The following is a 15,978-nucleotide window of genomic DNA, read 5'->3' as shown; positions in this document are numbered from 1 at the left end:
AATATTTATTTATATTTTAGTATTTTTTGCCTTATCGGCTGCAGAAATAAACATGTACTTTTGAAAAATTTAAGCTGCGTATAGAATCTGTTATGGTTCAAGAGATAAACAGCGAAGCAATAGTAGTAGGGTTTCCTTTCTGTATTTAACTCTAAAAATAAACATTGTGAAGAATTTTCTTTATTTGTGTTACAGTAGTTCAACTTTCAGTAGAGTTTCCAGTCCTGTAACACGGTATTTGGACTTTAGTTCCTGCACCTATGGAGTGGTGGCGCCACTGTTCCCAATGCTTTTCGTATTAAGAAATCATGTTTCACTCATGAAGTCGCTGCGAATTAACTACAATTAATATTTTCGGAATCAGTTTGCTCTAAACGGTTACTGTAGTTGCCTACGTAGGTAATTAGTTTTAATCTTTCATATTGCACATTTTCGGAGAAAAGTAGATTTAGTTAAAAAGTTTTTTTTTTTCAATAATGTATCAAAGTTAAAACGTCAAAGTCAAAGTATCTTTATGTGTTGATGGTTTGGGTTACAGGTCTTAAATAATAATAATACAGTACAACAATCAGCCCATTTAGGCATACAATAATCAAATCCCTGTTGAGCATTTTAAGAGTTAACTAATAATTACAAATTCCTTGTCCTCCTCAATATTTTCATATCGCTCCTTATAAACATGAAAGATAGCTTTAGCTTTCACGGCAACCGGATAGATGGCGTTGGCAGTTGTAAAACAGGTATAATAGTATCGCAAGTAAGATTCTTTTTATTTAGGTTCGCAGGAAAGAAGTATACTCGTAATGTCGTTTACAGAGATATAACTACTGCAGTAAAAATACTACTTTCTATGAGACACTAGGTACTGAAGCTTATATTTTTTTTAAGATGGGTTTATTCTGTATAGAAAATGTCACCCCGATGATTTATAAAAATATTTTTGAAAATTAACACTTACATAGCTTATAATTTGAAGAATGGAACTGTGTGACTGATTTTACTTTTCATTTTTGTAAACGACTCCCGCATTATGGAATTTAATCCTTGTGTCACGGGGGGCTTAACAAACATTCAATTCACATGCACAAAGGCACCCAGACTCAGGACAGGCATTAGTGGTTCTAATTTAACACGTCAGTTGTACAGAGACACAGGTCCAAAATGCCAAGGACTTGTTGATACCTTTACTCAAAAATATGATGGTGTAGCTATCCCAGTAGCTAACGATAGAAGATATAAAACTATTGTAATATGTCGATGTAGGACTAACATGGGCTATTGCTATAGTTTTATCATGGTCGTCCATTTTACACACTACTTAAAAAGTTTTTAACAAATAGGTTGACCATAATACAACATAATACAAATAATGCCCGTTAAGAACTGAAGAAGAAGAATTGAAATTACTGACAGATGTCATCATTATTCTGATAGAATATCATTCAAAAATTTTCTACGCAAGATATATTTTTTATTAATGAGTTTCTTTGTGAAATAATTATGAATTGGTTAACGTAAATTCTATTAGTTAACTTTTTGGAATTTGTCTGACGAAAAGCAGCATAACAAAATGATTTTGTCAAAAAATATCTTCCAGTACATGGTGGGGATGGTCGATTTGATCGGCGGAGGTGAGTTCTCGCTCAGCTGGTACTGCTTGCATGGTCTGCACGGCCCGCACAGCCCATCTTCTATAGACAGCATCATCGTCATCATCACAACTTACCTATTTTATGTTGCAGGCGAAAATGAGGAGAATTATGATCCGCACGCCCACCGAAAAGTCCCCAAGCCTACAACGTAATTATTAGTTACTTTGGTTTTAAAATCATAAAGGTAGTTCAGAGCAGCATTATAATAGCCATCTCTTTTAAACGAGCGAATGAGTGGAAAGGGTTGTTGGGTCGTACGTAAAGCAAATTGACGGGCCTGTTGGTTTAGTGGTTAGTGACCCTGACTGCTATACCGGAGGTCGTGGGTTCGATTCCCACCCAGGACAAATGTTTGTGTGATGAGCACGATCATTTGTTCTGTGTCTGGGTGTAATTTATCTATATTATGTATGTATTTAGAACTATATAAGTATGTTTATCAGTTGTCTAGTACTCATAACACAAGCTCTGCTTAATTTGAGACTAGATGGCGTTGTGTGAATGTTGTCCAATATTATATTATTATATATATTATTATATAATTTAATGTTGCCGATATCTCGTAAAGGAGGCGTTTTTTATTCGGTGCAATTTCTGGTACCTAGTTTGTAAAATATTGCTTGTTCTGTCACTAGCGCTGTCGTGCTTCCGTCTTAGTTAGTTGGGTGTAAAAAAATAGTTCTTTTTTAATTAAACTGTATGCATATCTTCTGGGTCGTATCTACCGGTTTCAGTGCAATCAGTGTAGTAGCTTACCTACGAATCTGGTTTTCGGTAGTTGCGAAGCTATTATGACATATTCTGAGACTTTTTTCTGATTTCAGGTACGGTGAGACCATGATGCACATGCTAAAAGGCAGCATGGGAGCGGGCATGCTCGCCATGCCCGACGCTGTGCGCCGTATGGGTATCATTATGGGCGCCATTGGGATCATCAGCATCGGATTATTCTCTACGTATTGTATACAATTGTTGGTCAGTATACTGTTTTAAATTATTTTAATATTTGGAGACTAAAACTATAAGATTTCTTTACGTGATTCCAGGTCTATGCAGAATATAAAGTGTGCAAGAAAATGAAACGCGGCTACGTCAAGTTTCCTAAGGGCATGAAAGTGGCTATCCAAAGTGGTCCAGAATGTATGCGTTGGTCCGGCGTATTATTTTACCAACTTGTCGACATATTTCTTATAATGTGGCAAATTGGTGTCTGCGCTATATATTTTGTATTCGTATCAGAAAACGTAAAACAGGTAAATAAATACCTATACCCTATTCATCGGGGCTTGAGCCAAAGTGTAAACAAAGAAATCAATGTTCCCCAAACTTTTATTTTAGTTTTTATTTTCATTTAACTATCTCTATATGATTTTATTTATGTTTCAGTTTATCTTACATAGTTCACATGTTCAAATAAATGCTCAAGTTTTGTTAGGAGGTACTCAACTATGAAGATAATAAAAAATAAGAAAAAAAATCTAAGAAAAAGTACAAACATTGCTTAGCCCAGGTTCAGGTACACTTATGTTATTACACGAAAACGTCAATATAACTAAAACAAAACAATTAACAAATAACTTTAAACGTAACAAAATAATAAACCTAATGAAAACAATAAAAGTAACAACGGAATAACATGAATTTAACGAAAATGTCTGCAGTGGGATTTCTCACATCAACAAGTTGTTCGATCGTAAAGATGGCGGGTATGACCCGACCGATGAAAAAACGTCACATTTTTATGTAAAATGTTCGCAGTATCTGTGGTCTTCATTTAGTCGTATTAAAATGCGTTCCAAGTTTGAGAATAGTTTCTTTTTTAGGTTCTTTTACATGTAAACTATTTATTATTTATTTAATTCATAATTAATTAAAATTAAGAAAATAATTTAAGGCATTTATGATATTTGATTTCAAATAAGTCTGAACGGATTACAAACGTTTTATAGACTTCGTACTAAAATATAATTTCTTATGTTGTCTGTGTATGCTTCCGTAGTTATTTTTATAAATTAAGTGCAGTACATCAATCGTGACATATAAAGAACCCTTTTTATGGTTTGTTTACCTTTTGGCTCATGGCTCGTTGAATAGGGTATAATGACAGAAATGTCCTATTCGCGGCATTTGAGAGTGATTCGTGAATACTTTGTCAACAGGTTCTTGATTTCTACGGTATAGAGTACTCCGTGAGGTTTCTAATCTGTTGCTGCTTTCCCATCCTGCTTGTGCTGAGCTGGGTCAAGGATCTCAAATTTTTATCGCCAATCTCTTCGTTTTCGAATGTCCTAATTGGGCTCGGGCTGATTCTTGTATTTTTTTACTTGATTCAAGAAGAATTAATAGTAGATGATGAGAAGTACAGATCGCAAGGAATTGAAGAGTTTCCAGTTTTTGTTGGTATAACCCTGTTTGCCCTTGAAGCTGTGGGAGTGGTGAGTGATGATAACGCGATGCGATGGAGTGCTGCTTAACCCAGACTTAATACGATCTCTGTGCAGGTTCTGGCGCTCGAGTACAACATGGAGAAACCGAAGGAATTCACTGGCTTGTTTGGACTGTTCAGTATCGGCATGTTCATAATTGTATCAATTTTCGCATCTCTAGGCGTACTTGGATACCTCAAGTATGGGCAAGACATTCGGGCTTCCATCACTCTCAATCTACCATATGATGAGAAGTAAGTGTTTTTCATTAAACACATTAAAATGTTTACTTTAATTTTTATAGTTGGGGTCATTTAGCTATACCCCTCTAGCCTTTCATCTTGCTTTTAACCGTATTCATCATCTTTACTTTTCATGCAACGGCGTAGGGAAACGTACCGATTAGTCGAGAACAATAGATACGTATTTGGATTGACAACATAGTCTTTTAATGAGGTTTGCTCATTACTATTATAATTAGCTACTTAACTGAAACATTCTATTAAAGTAAGTTTTAGCGCGTCCTTTCTAATAGTGCCACTGATGGTCATAATATTTTTCGGGCTATAGGGCTACGTCAAAAAAGATTTATATCCATTAGTTAGTTGATTTACGCCATTTACTTGCAGTCACTGCAGAATGAATGATGATAACTGCTTTAATGCTCTCATAAGATTTCTAAAAGTAATGCGACGCAGGAATCAAATTATTTAGTGGGTAACAAATTCGCTATTGCATTAGTTGCCTAGCATAACAACATTTAGGATTAACAAATAAGTGACAGCTTGAGACTGGATTCCGGTTTCTACTACTTAACTATTTTCTAGCTATAATTTTATTGATTCAAATTTTCATTAACATTGCAGAAAGGCTCAAGCGGCGAAACTTGCTTTTGCTGCGGCGCTTTTTCTATCTTTTCCACTGCAAAACTTTGTGGCATACCATATCATATGGCAGAAAACTCGGAAAAGGATAAAGTCGTTTGTCTTCATAATAGACTCCTGTCTGCGCTTTGGTCTCGTATTGATACCATGTGAGTTAATAGTACATCAATATTAATTATTCCACTTTTCTATTATGACTCCCAAATGATTGACCCAAATCATGAGTTTATTGAGGAGAAAAAAGTAACAAATTATTGTAACGCAATGTACAACAATACAAAACTGTTTATGTTAGGAATGCCAATAATAAAATTTATATATTTTGGAAAAAGTAATGCACAAAAAATATGCACATATATTTAGACCTAGATAATAGTGAAAATAACACACGTTTTAAATACATTCTAAGGTAGCCATCTAATTGCATTGAAGGGGGTATATAAATTAAACTGTCTACTATGATTTTTCCAGTTTCAATGGCGGTGGCAGCTCCTTCTCTGGGTCCCTTCATGGGTCTGATTGGTGCGCTGAGCCTCACCATGGTTGCCATCGTGTTCCCGGGCATCATGGACCTATGCCTGCACTGGCCCAAGAACTTCGGATTGTGCTACTACAAATTTACTCGCGACGTTCTTATCATAATAGTAGGCACATTTAGTATGGTTTCCGGTGTTTATACGAGTCTTCTAGAGATATATGAACACATGAATGAACAACAACCTGTACCAGCGCCTGGTGAGGAGTGAGGTGAGGTTATGAGGAACAATGAGGTGCATAAACAGTACATGCAGTCTCTCACTTATTCTTGCACTAGGAGATCCCCACTTATAATTCATACCAGGTTATTAAAGTAACATTATTCAAAATTGTGTCAAACTAGCAAAAGGTATTCATTTTGGTCTTGAGAAATGAAGCTGACTCATTTTATATCGACAAGGTTGTGGCCTTGTTCAAGGACCAAGCTACAACCTTGTTACTGAGTCCTGTACATTACTAGGCCTGAGCAGCAGTCAGGCCGGCTGCTCTCCAACGCAGCAAGCTCCATATGCTATAAGAGCAGCTATTAACTTGCCCTTTAGATTGCCTACTTTTTAAGCATGTACAGAAATCATTTACTTAACAAAAAGGCGTGTTACGATTTATTTTATTACACTTACAAGCATTAAAACATGTTCCGCATCGCAATTTTTGTAATTCCTACTTTTTTTTCTACTACTCTGGCTTTGAGAATTCAGTAAATGATATTTTTTTTAAACTTCGTAGTTTTATTTAAGTGCTGCTTGATCCTCAATGATATAGTAGGCTGACCGCGCAAAGTTGAACTTTTTGACAGATAGCGCCACACGCCACTATTATGTAGATTTCGGTTATTAGCAACCTTTAACACCCTTTAACGTATTTATTTAGATGAGGATTATTACTCAAGTTTACAAAAGATCACCTTCAAAAAATGCATTTTTTTTTCTCACAAAGTGTATTACCATAAAAAAGCTACAGTGAGCTTAAAAAAATTGAAAGCTCTCTCGGTATGGTATTGTAATCCGGTGCTTTTAGCAAAGCCGCACTCCGACTCGAACTGACAAACTATTATTTTTGGTAAGCTAATTCGAATGAAAAAATCTACATTTACGCAAAAAGGTATCACTTTGTTGTATGCTTTTACCGAGACCACACATTACCGTCATTGCAACTCCTGTAAGCCAGGATCTACAATGAATCCAACGAAAACCACCAAAACACAAGTTCAGTGTGTCCCAGCGGGGACACTTAACTGCCTTGGAAACGAAATTATCAAGAAATGGTAAAAAGGAGGAGTAAGAAAAAAGGTTTCACTTCCCTCCATGACAAGCGGGACACATGAGAAGAAATACGTAGTTGTAGGAAAGAGATTGACAACTGAGATAGGCACCACGGATATAAATTTACAATTTTTAAGAGCAGTAATAGGTACTGTAAAACGGGGTGAATAGAGATTCAAGGGGTGATTAGAAAATAGTGTTTTTTTTTTAGGGAAACGCATGCATTTGGCGACATAAAAATACTTGCACTCAATATTCTTTGAGCTTGAGAATGTACATATAATTTTTATATTTTGTCTTGTTAAACGTCCAAATTTTAACAAAACTTCCGTCCCTATTTACCCCAAAAATACCTCTATTCACCCCGTTTTACTGTATGACAAAAACGTCTGAAAACACGGAAAGCATAATTAAGGTAAAGTATCAACTAATTCGCGCCAGGGAGCCGATAGGTCGCACACAGTGCAGTATTAAGTATGTAGAAGTTCTGAAGAGGAAGGCGGAGGACTTTGCCTGTGTATCTAAAACAGGCTAAGTATGTAAAAAAATAACTCAGCCAGGCATAAACATCTCATCAAGAACCAATCTTGAGTGTCTGGCTCTTATAGCCCCCGATGATGTGTGTCCACGCTATGTGTGCGGGACTGTGTCTCTGTGTGTTCTAGTGTCTGTGTCTGCCTGTGGTGGCTTGTAGTAAAACGTCGGGGATTTTTAAATTCTAAAACTGAAAATATTTTTTAAAAATTTCAACTAATCTGTGCGCGCTATGCGTGCGTGCGACGGACAGGTACTAAATGTATTGGAAACTTTTAATTAGTGCGGCAGAGCCGTACATTTGGAATCTGGATCAGTTCACAAAGTCACTGTATATTTACACAAGTTACCCACGCATAATACTAAGCTCAAGGACGGGCTAAATTGACGATACCAAGTCTGTAACATTATTTTAATTTTCGAATATTATCTTACAAACAATCATCAAGCATAGAGGTTGCGGATTATAAGAAGTTACCACAAACATTGGCCTTATTGATAGCAGAATATAATCATTTATTAAAAAAAAACATTACTTTTGACAATACAACATTTACTAAGATCGTAATGAAAAATTTTCATCATAAATTCAATTTAGAAAGATAAATTTCCTCGTAGTTGGATCTCATTTTTGGGCCTGAGTAAGAGATCCCGGTGGTGCAAAAATGTTTATATATAGGTATATTTCAGGTCTGGTGGAGACCATCACTGGACGTGAGTATATAGAGAACTGACAGTCGACAGTCCCGTGCCGCGCCCTCCACTCACTGCGCGCTTTTGTTACAGGCGAGGATGACGAAAACTATGATCCCCATCTACACCGAAAAGTCCCGAAGCCTACCACGTAATATTACCATCTACACTTTATAATAACATTATTGCCTGGAATAAGCAATCACACTTAGTAATTCCCATTGCTTTAGCTTTGGCTTAAATATATCAAGCAGGGGGATATCTAAAGATTTCATACAGGTTTTCATCGTGAACATAACAGCTAACCTCAAACGTTCGTCATTCGAATCTCGTTTTCAAACAAGGTTTCTTTAAATCGAATATACAGTGGATGGCACTTTTTTAAATTAAAATTATTAATTTAAATAATACTTAGAAAAATGTGTAAAAAGCAAGTTATTAAAGTTCACTTTCATGTTTTAGGTACGGGGAAACCATGATACACTTGCTTAAGGGCTGTATCGGTGCAGGCTTGCTGGCTATGCCCGACGCCGTACGACGCCTGGGCATTATAATGGGTACCGTGGGTATCATTTTACTCGGAGCCATTGCCACGTACTGCATACAAATATTGGTATGTAAAAGCTCTTTGAGGTTTAAATACAACAGTTTATATTCCAACATTTAAGCAAGTTTTATGTTGCAGGTCATTGCAGAGTATAAGGTATGCAAGAAGTTAAAAAAGGGATACGTTAAATTTCCTCGAGGTATGATGGAGTCAGTCAAAATGGGCCCGAAGTGGATCCGGTGGTCCGGTCCCTTGTTCTATCAGCTCGTTGACATATTTCTCATCGTCTGGCAAATTGGTGTTTGCGCTATATATTTTGTATTCGTATCTGAGAATGTAAAACAGGTAACAAAAAAATCATAAGCATGGAATCTTTGATCTCAGATTTAATTTTTCCTTTGATAATTATCCATGCTATAAAATATTCCACAGGTCCTTGACTTCTACGGTATCGAATACTCGTTGCGAATGATTATCGTCTTTGTCTTCCCTCCGCTTCTTTTACTAAGCATGATAAAAGATCTAAAACTATTGTCGCCTGTTTCTTCGACTGCGAATATAACAACCCTGTTGGGAATTATCCTCGTGTTTTTTTACCTGATCCAAGATGATGTTGAAATCGATGCGAGGAAATTTTCACCAAAAGGCGTATTCGAAGTTCCCGTATTCATCGGTATAACCCTGTTTGCGTTAGAAGCAGTTGGAGTGGTGAGTATTTTACTGTAAAGCACGGTGCTGTGCGTTCAGACCCTTGCTGATCTCGGTCTCTGTGCAGGTGCTGGCGCTTGAGTACAACATGGAGAACCCCAAGGATTTCACTGGACTCTTCGGACTGTTCAGTATCGGTATGGCTATCATTGTGGCCATATTCTGCGTGCTAGGCGTTTTCGGTTATCTTAAATATGGTGACGAGGTCAAAGCATCTATAACCCTCAATTTACCATTAGAGGACAAGTAAGTGAAATGTAGCTATTGCTGAAGTCATTTTGAAGCATATGACTCCATTTATTATGTTGGATAAACCACGGCTGTACGGGTTAGAAATAATGAAAATTTCGGAAAGTCAACGAAATCAAGGTATGCGCATGATAATGTCAACCTCAGACACTGTTTCCCCGTTTTCTCTGTCAATTCGGCAGGATCATGAGAGGTTAGGGTAACCCGTTCGCATTTTTTACTACTTATTCATAAGAATAGGTGATAAACCTATTTTTACTTTAGATTTAAGTGTTACTTTTAGGTATTACTGACTATCACTAATTTAAAGTAACGAAAAAAGTTAAACCTTATAATAAATTGGTCTGTTATACCATCGTCTGGTTAGCTGACCATTTTCCGTTTCTACTACTTACTGTTATTTATTAATAAAACAACCAACATGATTACAGAAAGGCTCAAGCCGCAAGACTTGCTTTTGCTATATCCCTGTTTCTATCCTTTCCACTGCAAAATTTTGTGGCTTACCAAATCGTTTGGCAGAAGATTTTGAAGAAATATAAGCCCAAAGCAGAAAGACTATGGGACTACTTACTCAGGGTCTTCCTCGTCGTAATACCATGTAAGTGCAAAATGATCAACCCAGTTCCGTTGTTCTTTAGTGCCTCGGTCCAACTTGTTTGTTTTTGTTGCAGTCTCGATGGCTGTGGCGGCTCCTATGCTTGGCCCATTCATGGGTCTGATTGGTGCTCTGTGCCTGTCGATGGCTGCCGTAGTATTTCCCGCCATCATGGACGCGTGTCTCTTTTACCCGGGTGACTTTGGATTCTGTTACTACAGATTGACGCGTGATATTTTGATCATAATTTTTGGTATATTTAGTTTGTGCGCTGGCGTTGCAAACAGCTTAGCCGAGATGGCTGAGGCTTGGCAATAATTTTCGTGATTTGTAAATTAAAATGTAACCAAACAAGTAATCGAAAATAAATCTGTACTCACCAGTAACAACACTGTTTATTTTTAAAGTCATGTCACAGTTATAGTATGCACTTATCCTGGTCTTTGGCTGCCGTTAAAATCGAAAGTTTGCTTGCTGGCCCCTGATCGGCGCTCAATAAACATACGGCCCTCATGCTCGAAATGTGGGCTACTCGGAATCGTTAAGAAGCAGCAAGCCTGATGATATTTCGGCTCCCGACGGTTCCGGTTCGCATCTAAGAGTCAAATTCAAATGATACTTTCCCACTGCAGGTGGCAAGCTGCTTGTAAGTAGCACTACAAAGAATCCTGTAAGGTAAGAACTAATAACGTAAGGGTGTCTTTTTTAGAGTTCGGATCCAAAATGTAAAATCGGAAACCCTTTACTGACGCTCCACTTTCTGTCAACCTATCTGTCCGTTAGTAGTTTGTATCTCGTGAATGCTAGATAGATGAAATTTCCACAGAAGATGTATTTCTGATGCTGTTATAAAAAAATAAGGACAATGGGGCAATGCGCATTTCAAGGAATCTAGTCCACCTGAAAGTTTTTCAAGGAAATGTGAAGTCACGTCAGGCACCTGATAAAACTCTGAAAACAAGCTGTATAGTCACAATTAAATGATAAAAAAAAGAAAATTATTGTTTCCCACTTAGTATTAGTTCTCCCTCCCTGGCTCGGACATCTACCAGCAGCCTCGTATTACTCATTATTGAGGAAGAATTCCACTTCTTTTAAAATAATTCTCAGGTTTGACGCCTTGGTGAAAATGATAACCATATCCGAACAAACGTTTCAACTCGACCAATAATTGTTCCTTTGGATTCTAGTCCGGGCTTCAAGCATGTCTGATTTTGTGAGTGAATTAAATAAATAGAATACGCAGCAGTGGCGGTTTTATAGAGACTGAATTTTAAAGGGATCGATCGCCGTGGCAAACAAGCGAATGAATACTTGAATCAGGGCGTCTTTGTGCATTACACTTGAATGTTAGTGGTATCCTCGCGAAGCAAGGATTAAATTGCTCTATCTAGAGAATAGTTAATTTACGTGACGCTTCACAATCAATCAACTCTACGCAAGCAACCAAATGCCGTGGGGCATCCAATTAGTATTTGGCCATGTGTCTCACGTATAGGCCTATACAGCTCAACTTTACAGGAAAAATCGTAACTGTAAAGATTTTGACTAAGTACGTAAGCGAAGTTTTTATACAAAGATGAACATGGCAACATTACTAGTGACAAACCTATAACAACAATACTACGTCGTGAACTTTGAAAACAAGTGACAGACTCTATGCTATTCACATTCTTCCCAAAAACATTTCTGTGTGACGTTTTACCAGTGCTTTAATATTTAAGCAAACTTTGTGTTTATTGTGTACGGTTGTGTGTACATGAGTTTTGTACAAAATTCTTCGTGAAAAAATCAAACACCAATGATAGTTGGGCCAGTATGAAGTTCGCCGATATCCTGTAAGATATTCTAAATAAAACATTCGCGGCGACTTAGTCGAGTTTGAAACCAAGACAATGCCGCGCCTTTAAATATGGATAGTAACCGCGCCGCTACCTGCCTCAGATGCGAGCCCGAGCACGAGATGAACCCGGAGCCTACTCGCAGCGCTTGGCCCCAGAGCCTGTCGCCGCGCGCCTCTCCTGACCGTCTGTCACCGCGTGCCACTCCCGGTTAGATTGCTTGTCCACCACTGTAACTCAAATATTACTATAATAAATGATCAGGAGCAACTATATCAATTTAGGGCCTTCTAATAGCTGTATGTATAACGGCAACTGTATGGTGTCAAAAGGTTTCCTTAACAAAACTTAGCATTTGTGTAAGAGAGTTTGTGTGTAGATTATTACGTATTTATAGTTACTAATTACCTAGCCTGGACAAGCGCTTTTGTTTAGAGTACTTTTGTATTTCTTCTTTTGAAAAAAATGGAGACAGCAGATATTGACGAGCCGCTCATCCGCAGGATCGGTCAGCCCAGAACGGTACCAGCGCTCCCTTTCCTCACCCGTTCGGTGAGTCATGATATTGCGTATATTGTTCTATTGCTTTCAAGTAAATTTATTTGCCGATATGTACTTATTTAGGAGAAATACCATGATATCAGCAGGTTGGCTTTAGAAGCGGAACGGATTATGTCTGAGGGCGTACGAAGTCCGTTGGCGTCGACGGCCACACCTGCCTCGATTGGGCAGCTGTCTCCGTGCCGTATGCACTCTCCGCCGCCTGCCCATTACCATCCGAGCCAAATGCAGTACGGGATATTGAATCGGTAAGTTAAGGTTGAAGATTTTGATTTGTGTCTTTAAGGTTTCGTAATTGGTAGGGAGAAAACGGAACCCTTACTCTACCGACCTTCCGTGCTTCCGTCCGTCTGTCTGTCTTTTGACCTGACCTTTTCTGAGAAATGCATGAAGGTGCGAATCATTTATATTAAATACTCAAACCTACTGATCCGTGTCCATATTTTACAGATTTCGGTGTGCAAGCCCGGCTCTCACTTTTACTACTAGTTATAAAAGCTTACTAAATATTTTAGTCACAGTAGTCACATGATCTAAACATAGCTCGTTGTATACATACGACAGAGGCAGTGGCTGCAGCGTCTCGGAATTTGGAAGGGTGTCCGCGTACTTCTCGATGCAGCCGCCGGCGGTGCCGATGCAGCTGGTGCCGGTGACACCGCCCGCTCTGCCTGCGCGCCCGTCTACGCCTGCCCTGCCCGCTCCGGACTCGCTCGCGCTCACTGCACCAATCGCTCAAATCGCCCCCGTCGGGGACTCCACACTCTCTGACAATGTAACTGAAACCATTTGTGTCCCATTCGTTTCCTTTCATTACGACGTATTTATAAATGTAACAAAACTTTATTTTGTGTCCTAGAAAGAGAATATAGTACCCCAAAAATACTTTTGTCATCTTTCGTCGTCTTTTGTTCACCTTCGGGGATGTTCTGTTTAGGAGAAGTGTCAAAATGCAGTGCGGAGCATGTTGTGCGAACTGATGGCGACGCTCCCGCTAACGCCGAGCAGCTGCGGCTCGCCGGTGCGGCGCGCGCGCCAGCCGCTGCCGGTGCGCCCCGCGCCCCCGCCGCCCACTCTCACCCCTCTCCCGGCTACTCCTCCGACACCTGACCAAGTCTATGCTGGATATTCCACTCGCTCCGTTTCACCTGATTTAGCTTCGTTAAATCATGTTGATAACAGGTCAATAATGTTTATTCTTCCAAAGTTGAATTACTACTGACTTGCTCTTTCAGCGCAGACTTTTCGGCTATATTGACAAAATAGATGTATGCGAAAACGGACAAAACTTCAGATACTTATGTAAGAATGGTAAATGTAACAAATAAATCCTATTCCCTATTTTATGAATATGTCGATTATTTAGGAACTGTTTAAAATAGGTTAAGGTTTAGAATAAGAACCCAGTGTAATATCATAGATTTCATTATAAAAGTAGCAACAAGAAATTCCGTGTCAAAACAAGAGAGTCATAGTTCAAAACAAAGTTAATTGTGTGTTGCACCGTATCAGCAGACGACCACCGTTGGAATGTGACGGCCATGAGACCAACGACACCTTCCCGCTGGTGTGGCTGGACGGTACCCGCCGCGATGTGCTACGCGACGCTGCCACTCAAGCGCACGCCACCGTGTATGTACCAACTTTATAACATTACTAGGTGTTGCCCGTGACTTCGTCCCCGTGGGTAGAAGATATAAGTTACGATTTATACCTGCCCTGTTTTTTTTCACATTTTCCATTGTATCTTTGCTCCTATTAGTCGCAGCGTGATGGTTTATCGCCTAAAGCCTTCCTCAATGAATGGTCTATTCAACACAAAAATAATTTTTCAATTTGGACCAGTAATTCCCGAGATTAGCGTGTTCAAACAAACGAACAAACTCTTCAGCTTTATATATTAGTATAGATTTTTACCTACAGAGTGCGCAAGTACTATAAGTCCTTTCGTTTCAAGTCTAAGTTATATGCCGTAACCAACTTTCACGTATAATAGTATAATGAGCTCTGCCAATCAAACATGTGTGAAATAGATGGTTACGTAGAACAGCGTAGCAGATGCTACATGCAATATTCGTAGCCATTAATTCGTTCGTACGTATGATACACACCGTTAGCGATAGCCTTTAGCACATTTCAGCCTATAATGCGTGCCTTTGAGCGTAGTCCGTAGCAATACCTGTATCCTTTAGAGCGTAGCACAAGCCATTATCCGTAGCCCGTAGCATATGACTTCATGTGTTCTCCTGGCTCGTAGAACATAGCAGTTCTGCGTAGGTTAAAATAAAGCAGGTCAGAATTTTGTCAATTATATGTGTTGTACGACAACTTATCACATTGTTAAATTAACAACAACTTGTACTTTTATTGCACCTTTGAACCTTAAGCTTACACATGAAATGAAATGAAATTATTTATTCTGCAAATAGGATATTTTGTCACTTTTACATGTCTTTTTTGAGAACGATGGAGCCGACATTTCCTAGCTGACTACCCTAAGAAGAAATGTCAAAACAAACTCAGTACTATACCACAACTGCAACCACACAAAATCCACATACCTCGGGCGATCATTAAATTATATTAGAAGCAATTAAGCTTAGGCACCCTATTTGCAATCATTATCTGTAGTACGTGTGATACCGGCTACGTAGACGTTACAATCGCAGCTTAGCCCAAAACTTGGTAGCTAGTCGCAGCCAATATTGTCATTTACGCTATTTCTGTTGCAGGAACTCTCGATGTGTCAACGATACGCAGGGTAAGATCGTCCTTTTTTATGTTTATTATTTTATATTGATAATGGTCCTAACACTCTAATAATTTCCTATCATAGCCTTACAAGGATGGAAATAACCTTGCATGATTTTGGCAGCTGACTGAAAATTTGTTAAAAAAAATATTTCTGGTAAATGTACTTCCAGTGTTTTGGTTACTGAATAAACTTTTATGAAACAGAGAGGCCAGAGAGCACTGACGAGTGGCTCGGCGGCGTACGCGCACTGCGCGACTCGCACGTGCGGCTCGTGCTGCGCCAGCTGCGACACATCGAGCGCCTGAACCGCGCGCTGGACCGCGCCGTGCGCCCCCCCTCCTCGCCACACACCCCACCCGCCGCGCCCCCCGCGCACACCAAGCGATATAATGATACAAAATGTTAAGATTTTTAAACACACCTCACTTTTTTTTATTTTTGTTATGAGATTTAATTCACGACACATTATCAGATTTATATAATAAAACGTCTATAAATGTAACAAAATATTTAATTTGTTTTATTTAATTAACTTGATTCCATGAGCTCATGATAAAATAGAAAGTGTAACTGGAAAATTGACGACATGTCCTACAAGCTTGTACATGTAAGACAGAAAAAATATTGCAGGGCAACGGTGCAAATAAATTCGTACACGTACTTAATCATATTTTAACTGCATCGTGTAAAGATTAAGTTGAAAGGGACCGGAAGAGCGGTGGCAATAAGAC

General features: G+C 38.8%; 3 protein-coding genes across 7 annotated transcripts; all 3 read left to right on the top strand.

Moving 5' to 3' along the window:
- The first annotated feature begins 1,075 nt into the window (after positions 1 to 1,075).
- Positions 1,076 to 6,217, top strand: LOC113504246 (proton-coupled amino acid transporter-like protein CG1139). Of its 2 annotated transcripts, XM_026886441.1 has the most exons (8): positions 1,076 to 1,631; positions 1,743 to 1,800; positions 2,477 to 2,627; positions 2,699 to 2,905; positions 3,812 to 4,087; positions 4,154 to 4,332; positions 4,945 to 5,111; positions 5,434 to 6,217. In XM_026886441.1, the coding sequence occupies exons 1-8, from the start codon at positions 1,571 to 1,573 to the stop codon at positions 5,706 to 5,708; spliced, it is 1,374 nt and encodes a 457-aa protein (XP_026742242.1). In that variant the 5' UTR covers positions 1,076 to 1,570; the 3' UTR covers positions 5,709 to 6,217. The 2 variants fall into 2 exon arrangements, with proteins under 2 accessions (XP_026742242.1, XP_026742241.1); XM_026886440.1 differs by having other exon boundaries at positions 1,076 to 1,800.
- Positions 6,218 to 7,790: 1,573 nt separating this feature from the next.
- LOC113504166 (proton-coupled amino acid transporter-like protein CG1139) lies at positions 7,791 to 10,476 on the top strand. Its single transcript, XM_026886331.1, has 8 exons — positions 7,791 to 8,009; positions 8,082 to 8,139; positions 8,451 to 8,601; positions 8,674 to 8,880; positions 8,968 to 9,243; positions 9,311 to 9,489; positions 9,924 to 10,093; positions 10,167 to 10,476. Exons 1-8 carry the CDS (start codon positions 7,961 to 7,963, stop codon positions 10,406 to 10,408), a joined length of 1,332 nt encoding a protein of 443 aa, XP_026742132.1. The 5' UTR covers positions 7,791 to 7,960; the 3' UTR covers positions 10,409 to 10,476.
- Positions 10,477 to 11,687: 1,211 nt separating this feature from the next.
- LOC113504158 (proline-rich protein 36-like) lies at positions 11,688 to 15,674 on the top strand. 4 transcript variants are annotated; one of them, XM_026886323.1, is made up of 9 exons: positions 11,688 to 11,928; positions 12,035 to 12,141; positions 12,435 to 12,483; positions 12,576 to 12,740; positions 13,057 to 13,267; positions 13,430 to 13,674; positions 14,005 to 14,124; positions 15,225 to 15,253; positions 15,451 to 15,674. In XM_026886323.1, the coding sequence occupies exons 1-9, from the start codon at positions 11,909 to 11,911 to the stop codon at positions 15,651 to 15,653; spliced, it is 1,149 nt and encodes a 382-aa protein (XP_026742124.1). In that variant the 5' UTR covers positions 11,688 to 11,908; the 3' UTR covers positions 15,654 to 15,674. The 4 variants fall into 4 exon arrangements, with proteins under 4 accessions (XP_026742124.1, XP_026742123.1, XP_026742122.1 ...); XM_026886322.1 differs by having other exon boundaries at positions 11,689 to 12,141; positions 12,579 to 12,740; XM_026886321.1 differs by having other exon boundaries at positions 11,689 to 12,141; positions 14,008 to 14,124.
- The last annotated feature ends 304 nt before the right edge of the window (positions 15,675 to 15,978 follow it).

This window comes from Trichoplusia ni, chromosome 21 (genome assembly GCF_003590095.1).
Source record: "Trichoplusia ni isolate ovarian cell line Hi5 chromosome 21, tn1, whole genome shotgun sequence".
NCBI lineage: Eukaryota > Metazoa > Arthropoda > Insecta > Lepidoptera > Noctuidae > Trichoplusia > Trichoplusia ni.
Note: the sequence above shows the minus strand (reverse complement) of the source record. Positions and strands in the feature narration are given on the sequence as shown.